The sequence below is a fragment of the Chelon labrosus genome (assembly GCF_963514085.1).
Source record: "Chelon labrosus genome assembly, chromosome: 14".
NCBI classification, from domain to species: Eukaryota; Metazoa; Chordata; class Actinopteri; order Mugiliformes; family Mugilidae; genus Chelon; species Chelon labrosus.
The window spans coordinates 18,378,482-18,386,074 of NC_140347.1; the positions used below are offsets into that span (position 1 = coordinate 18,378,482).

General features: G+C 38.8%; 1 protein-coding gene across 1 annotated transcript; it reads left to right on the top strand.

Annotated features, from left to right (window-relative positions):
* The first annotated feature begins 947 nt into the window (after nt 1-947).
* Nucleotides 948-7,261, top strand: hadhb (hydroxyacyl-CoA dehydrogenase trifunctional multienzyme complex subunit beta). Its single transcript, XM_084559875.1, has 16 exons — nt 948-1,003; nt 2,153-2,219; nt 2,358-2,399; nt 2,584-2,680; nt 2,883-2,927; nt 3,074-3,173; nt 3,320-3,407; nt 3,862-4,049; nt 4,147-4,327; nt 5,031-5,152; nt 5,318-5,397; nt 5,488-5,535; nt 5,694-5,781; nt 6,033-6,107; nt 6,558-6,722; nt 6,844-7,261. The coding sequence occupies exons 2-16, from the start codon at nt 2,159-2,161 to the stop codon at nt 6,877-6,879; spliced, it is 1,416 nt and encodes a 471-aa protein (XP_084416001.1). The 5' UTR covers nt 948-1,003; nt 2,153-2,158; the 3' UTR covers nt 6,880-7,261.
* The last annotated feature ends 332 nt before the right edge of the window (nt 7,262-7,593 follow it).

Genomic DNA, 7,593 nt, shown 5'->3' on the forward strand with positions numbered 1-7,593 from the left:
CAGGACGAAGAGCAATGCAGATAGTAAAGACAAATGTTAGCAATACATGTAGAGTAAACTCCAGTAAAACTTCTCCTCTAAGTCATACTGACGATGCAAACAATGATTTCCAGTGTTCACATATGAGCTGTTAAAGCAGCCCTGCTCCACACAGTCTCGTTGATCAGAGAAATATTAAATACTGCTGGAGCCTCGTTTGTAGGCCTCCAGCAAGATGACGACTATGTTTTGTCCAGTAATGTCAGAGAACTGTGAAAATGCCCATCAGCTGAAATATATATATATATATATATATTTGACTAGAACTGAAACAATCAAATAATCTGCAATTACTGTATTGTGACAATAAAGTAATAATTTTAGTTTTTTCTCAAGCAGAAAAATATGAAACTGTGCAATAATCAGTGGTGAAAATAACTGTTAGTTGCAGCTCCATGTTTAAAAATTGGAACATTTGACAATTTGTTTATTTTAATTCACGCAAATAATTTTTTTGAATGAAGATTTTAATTAATTATTTAACAAAACATACTTTTAATACATACATTAAAATAACTAAATTATTCTATTACCATTAAACTGTCTTCAGTTCATATGACCGGACAATAAATGATATGTGATATTTTCTAACATTTAAACTTGTGACCGTTAGGGGCGTAAGAGGGACGTAAAGCAAACCAGAGCAAACTGAATGAGAACTTCAAATCTAGCTAACAGATAATGGCCTGAATCTAAATGATTAATACTTCAAACGGTTATTATTTGCGTGTGTGGTAAAAACACAACCATCTTATCGGTGATAATAATAAAGTTAAAACACTTTCAAATATCTGTTCGTAAGAAACTATTAACTGCTTGTTAACGTGGGTTTTTATCTCAGGCACATTTGTTGGGCAGCTTCGTCATTGATATGGGTCCTCGTAGTCGGTTTTTGTAGTCCTGCCGTGTCTAGCCGATCGTTCGATAGGGAAGCAGTGTGGGCAAAGACATAACACAAATACAGGTAAGACTGGACGCAGCAGTCGCACCAAATTATACATATAGAGCGAGAAAAGTCATTATATTACCTCTGCACAGATGTTTTGCACAAGAAACGCAGCGACATTTATTGTAGTTAATTATACTTATGCTAACAAGTAGCTAGCTAGGGTTTATTAGCTTGCAGCCACCGTTTTTGCCTTTTAGCTTGTTTCTTTAAGGCTGTGTTCGATTGATTTAAATGTCAAATAAGGGAACTGCATATTTGTTCGATTTGTAGACCGTTTTAATTCAGTTTGAGTCAAATGATTCAGCCTTTCTGTCACTGTCATTCTCCTGCTGAGGTATCTAGGTGAAGGGTCACAGCGGGGGTAGGGGGGTTGGGCAGGGTGACCGTCAAGAATATGTCACATTGACCCACATAATAAAACACATGAAGTCCTAAATATAAACCAGGGAGGTGAAATAGAGGCGGAACAGACTGTCATTAAAAGTCCGTAGGTTTATAGTTAAATTAGTTTAGTCTCCAATGTGGGTTTGCTTACTTGTTTGTTTTAATTTCCTGTTTACCCTCATTTGTCAGTTCATTAGGTACACAAGTGAAAACAAATGCATCTAGTTTAACCGTCCTGCATTAAATCTTAGCATAATGAAGGTTATGGTATTCATTTATTTGTTTAAAATAACTGAGAGAGAGCTGTCTTTTCAGGTTGAGGTTTATATTTCTATTTAATTCTGTGGTACAGACACATGTTCCTATTATTTTGACAGCCACATTTTAGTCAGTGGGCTAGGCTAAATAACAGATAAACACTGTTTAACACTCAATATCCTTGGCTTAGTTAAGTTAATTATAAAGAGTCAAACAAACCCTTAAGCTCAACGCTGGATGTATACCACATCAAGTGTGTTTCAGACGGTAAAGTCACCGGTGCACACTGCAGCTGACCTTTTGCCTACAAGAGAGAATTACCTGGGAGTGTGGTTATGTCACACTCCACCCTGTCCTGTAACGGATGCAGTCCCGATGGATTAGCCAGTATCAGGAATAAAATATAAATGTGAAGTCAAGAATTTCTTAATTTCTGTTAAAAAAATCCTGAAATATCAACAGCTCACACAGAGGTCTTATGCAGGGCTATGAATTTTCCAATAACAATTTCTCTCCATTTAGAACATAATGGCTTCCATGTTGCTGAAGTGGAGCTGCTCCGTCAGCCCTTCCTGGGCAGCAAGGTTTGGTAAGTTGTCTTCATCCTTTTTTTTAACAGGTTCTAAAACATTTCTAACCAATAAAATTATCTTCAATATTTTAGATTCAGACTCTTACAAGACTTTTAGATTGATAATAATAATGTATATTTTTCTCTGTGTCTCAGGTGCACGCTCCCTCAGTACGACAACCCAGCTTCAGGCTCAGGGTAAGTTGTTAATCCAGATGGTAGCCCTGTGTAGATTACGTATACTATTTAAAATGTGACCTTCCTTTATTAAATAATTTATTCAAGAACAAAACTACTTTCCCCAGCAGGTGTTAGGTGTTAATATAGCTAAGGCGGTGCTGCTGCTACTATAGGATTGTTATTGTCTTTTATTTTCTTTCAGTTCAGACAAAGAGTAAGAAGACCCTGGCTCGACCTGGAGTTAAGAACATAGTCCTGGTGGAAGGAGTTCGAACCCCTTTCCTGTTGTCTGGAACCACGTATGTTTCTTATCGCTGAACGTTTTCTTTTGATTCATGATGTTTTGATAAGAACTGAGCCTTTTCTATTGATCAGAAAAGTGAAATTGACATGTGTCAATTATATGATAAATTACCACGGCAACCCTTTTGTTAAATGACTGTTTTACTGTGAACTAATATTTGTGGCTTCAATGGAAAATGTTCTGGTTTGTGACTGCAGGTACGCTGACCTGATGCCCCATGACCTGGCCAGAGCTGCTCTGCAGTAAGTGTTGTCATGTTGTTGTTTCTTTTCATGTTGTGATATAGAACTGGCATTGCTATCATTACAGACCTGTGACCTGGTTACTGCCAAGTATTGCATTTAAATTAGCAGTATGCCTTATCTGTGTCTCTCGTTGTTTTTTCTAGGGGTCTGCTGAACAGGACAGGTTTACCCAAAGATGCTGTAGACTACATCATATATGGAACAGTCATCCAGGAAGTCAAAACCAGCAATGTGGCAAGAGAGGTATACACACATAAACGCACATTTACACCACAAACTGGTCATCTGGAGTCTTGATCAATGGAACATCCACGATGATGAAATTATATATTTTTTGTTAATAAATTGAGATTTGTGTTGATTTCGATTTATTTCATCTCTGATTTTAGGCAGCACTGGGCGCGGGCTTCTCTGACAAGATCCCAGCTCACACCGTCACCATGGCCTGCATCTCCTCCAACCAGGCAATGACCTCAGGTACGTTGAGGGGAAGAAACCTCGACCCCAAGTCTTTTCCACTCGCTATTTTATATTTTGAATATAATTATCTTCATACATAATATGAGTAATCCTACATTTTAAAACATCAATGTTTTACTATATTTATGTTGCAATTCTGAGGGAAGAAACTAGGATAAATAAAATTAATGTTAAAGAGCATCAGAATACGCCATCATCTGGTCAGGTTGAGAATAAAGAGTCATAAAGAATATACGTCTTTTGACAGTGATGGGTGAATAATTAAGGGGGATCACAGCAGGAGGCAGAGATCAGATGTGTCCTCATTGTCATTGCAGTAAATCACATACGCTACTTTAAAGAATAGTGAGGAAAAGGTGAATGTATTGGTTTCATTTTTATAGTTTATCTATAGTCATGTCCCTCTATATTTGATCTTTATTTACCTCTATCTCCTCTATCCTTCCCCCAGCTGTTGGTCTGATCGCTGCAGGCCAGTGCGACGCTGTTGTGGCCGGCGGGGTGGAGTTCATGTCCGACGTTCCCATCCGTCACAGCCGTAAGATGAGGAAGACCATGCTGTCCCTCAACAGGGCGAAGACCCTTGGCCAGAGGCTCAGTCTGATCGGCAGCATCCGGTTGGCGCACCTGTCCCCAGAAGTATATATACATTCACTCAACTATCATCAAAAAAATCGAATTAAACCTCTTTTATCAGACCGTCACAATATGTGCTTCTTATCTTGTTTGTGTTCAGCTTCCTGCTGTGGCCGAGTTCTCCACAGCTGAGACGATGGGACACAGTGCCGATCGTTTGGCTGCAGCATTTGGAGTCTCCAGAGTGGAGCAGGATGAATTTGCTCTGCGGTCGCACTCTCTGGCCAAAAAGGCCCAGGACAGTGGTCTGCTGCAGGATGTCATCTCCTTTAAAGTGCCAGGTACACACAGCTTCACACAGTATGAATGATGTAGCAGGCAAATTCTACCGAACTTTATTATTGTTAGTGGAGGCCATTTATCTGCTCTTGTTGGCTGCATTGATTTTGTCATATAGGTGTGGAGCATTTCCTAATATTGTTGATGGTTGTGACAGAAAATACAGTTTTTATAATTCAGTAATTTTTCAAAGAAAATGCCAAAGGTTGGCAGGTTCAAGCTTTTTAACTGTCAAGATGATCTGCTTTTCTGTTTTTTATATCATTGTAAACTGATATCTTTGGGATTTCAAATGCTAGTGAAACAAATAAAGACATTTGTAGACCTCATATTTATTCTGCCCCTAGATTTAACATTTCAGACCAACATTAATTATGTAATTGTTATGAGATTTCTTTGTTTTTGATTGGAACAGGAGCTTTTTATAGTTGTATTGACATGTACAACATTTGTATTGACCTGGCAGCATAAGATAATCATAATCCAGTAAAAATAACTTTGTTTAAGCAACAATCATTTGAGTAAATTTTGCCTTTGGATGACTTTTATCCATTAATGTAACAAGATGTCTGTGTCAAGTAATACCTCAGACCCCAATGGAAAATACTATGCATTACACTGTAAGCCCAGGTAACAGTTATTAATAACGGTCTTGTTCTTTTATTGTCCATATAACAACCATCCTTTTTTTTTTGTCTCCTCCAGGACGCGATATTGTATCACAGGACAACGGCATACGGCCATCGTCCAAGGAGCAAATGGCCAAACTGAAGCCGGCCTTCGTTAAACCTCACGGCACAGTCACCGCTGCTAACTCCTCCTTCCTGGTAAACACACACATTACTGTAAAAAATCAGTCTTTAGATAAGCTTTGTTTTTCAGCAATCTAAAACACAAACTTAAACTAAGAGTTTCTGCTTCTTATTTATATTATATCACCCTGTTTCTTCACCCCGGGTGTAAATAAACTGCTCGTTTGTGTGCGTCCTCAGACCGACGGTGCCTCCGCTGTGCTCATCATGTCAGAAGAGAAAGCTCTGGCTATGGGTTACAAGCCTAAAGCCTACCTAAGGTATCTGAACCCTCTCTGCCTGGTAGAGCAGTTATTAATTTCACTAATAATGTGCTCATCTAAATCTAAATGATGTCTTTATCCTGCCAGAGACTTTGTCTACGTGTCTCAGGACCCTAAAGATCAGCTGCTGTTGGGGTGAGTCTCTTTGTCCTTACTAATTTTACTTTATTTTAAACTTCATATATTATTGATAGATTAAAGGGGAACCGATTCTTTGAATACTAGTAGTTTGAGTTGTCATTGTTTATGAGGAGTTTAAAAAAGTTATTCTATTTTCTATTTGACTCTCTCAGGCCAACATACGGTACACCTAAAGTCCTGGAACGGGCTGGCTTGTCCATGAATGATATCGATGTCTTTGAGTTTCACGAGGCGTTCGCAGTAAGTCATCACAATATACTTTAGAGTTTAAAAAAAAAAGATCTTATATTCTTAATATCTTTCTACCTCTTGAATAATAGACCTGTCTGTCTCTGTCTTGTGACACTTTGCTGTGTATACATCCTCTACTACATATTCTGCACTGTTGGATCAGTAGAAATCAATCTTCAGCCTGGTTTCCATGGTAACTCTCGCTCGCTCTCTACATATATATATTTATATATTTCTTTTTTTCTGTGTGTGTTTTCCAGGGTCAGATAATGGCAAATCTGAAGGCCATGGACTCGGACTGGTTTGCCCAGACGTACATGGGCAGGAAATCGAAGGTAAAGATAGTTGATGGTCATCTGCTTTGCTTTTTTCCTCATAGCAGATCCATGCAGCACATCTGGATGCTCACAGCGTACTGTAACAGATGAAACTGGTGTAGAGTAGTTTTTGGTCAAGATAATTATATGATGATGGAAATTCTATGTTTTGGTGTTATAACAAAATCATTTAGTGGCATGTTGGTTTGGATTTAAGATCATTTAGATTTTATAAAGTTTTGTGTACTATTTATTGCTAAAGTGACAAACCTAGGGTGAAGTAATAAAAAGAAAAGCAGCAGACGCAAACCGAAATCAAACAACTACCAGTAAACGGAGGCAGATGTTGTATATCCCACAATTTGCAGTGTTGTTGTTAGCTTTGTATCCCAACAGAACATCTGAATGTAGATTCCTCTGTCTTTAGACGCATGATTATAGATAATGGTGACCGTTGTGTGTTTGCAGGTTGGGGTTCCCCCCATGGAGAAGTTTAACTTGTGGGGAGGTTCTCTGTCTCTGGGTCACCCATTCGGTGCCACCGGCTGCAGGCTGGTAACCACAGTGGCACACCGGCTGAAGAAGGAGGGAGGACAGTACGGACTGGTGGCAGCATGTGCTGCTGGAGGACAGGTAATAATTTTCTCTCTTTTTGAGGTCACACTTTGTCGTGTGCACCACAAACTGTCATATTTTTTAGTATCTTTTGTCCTGATTTCCATTTTTTTTTTTTTTTTTATCTTGTACTTTCCAGGGTCATGCCATGGTGATCGAGGCCTACCCACAGTAACTCACTCACAACATCACGTGTAACCAGACCGTCATATTTATGACAACGGCCAGACACACACAAGCTAACATGCAGACAACCGAGTGTACATACTAGCACCGCTTTGCCTTGATCAGAGAGGAGTCAGATAGAGAATGTGAGTGCGTTTGAGGTAGGGTTTTAAATTATAGCAGGAGGTTATTTGAGGAATGTTTGCTTTGATTTGTGGACTTGGACATGTGTCTCGTCCGCAACTGTCAATGAGTCCAGTGTAACATAGCAAAGTTTAAGCACTCAGAGGTGCCATGGTGATCCTAATGTTTATAAACGCTGTAATATTTTTCTTTTCTTACGAACTGTTGGAATTAAATGGTGTGATGATAACCACACTGGCACACAACTCTGGGTCTGTCATCCTTTTTTTTTTTTATCTTTTCCACAGCAGACACTTTGACTTGTAGTTAAAGCACATGTGGAACTGTCAGCATCTTTATCTTTTTTAAAAGATTAAGAAATTAGAAATTCAGTTTCTAAAATGTCAATAATTGCAAATACTCTTAGGGCTGTGAAACAACCAGTGGCGGTCAGCTGCTTGCTGGTTTCATCCTTACATCCTCCTCCTCACTTCTCATGGAGTATGTAACAGCGTTTAGAAAACCAGTGCACGAGAAGAAAAATGACAGTAATAAAAGTAAACTAAATGACAAAGTTCTACAAGTTTAGATCTGTTGTGGT

Coding starts and splice junctions, on each gene's coding strand:
- hadhb (XM_084559875.1), top strand. CDS start 2,159: ATGGCTTCCATGTTGCTGAAGTGGAGCTGCTCCGTCAGCCCTTCCTGG. Junction 3,408..3,861: donor CAACCAGGCAATGACCTCAG/GTACGTTGAGGG, acceptor TCCTTCCCCCAG/CTGTTGGTCTGATCGCTGCA. Junction 5,782..6,032: donor AGTTTCACGAGGCGTTCGCA/GTAAGTCATCAC, acceptor TGTGTTTTCCAG/GGTCAGATAATGGCAAATCT.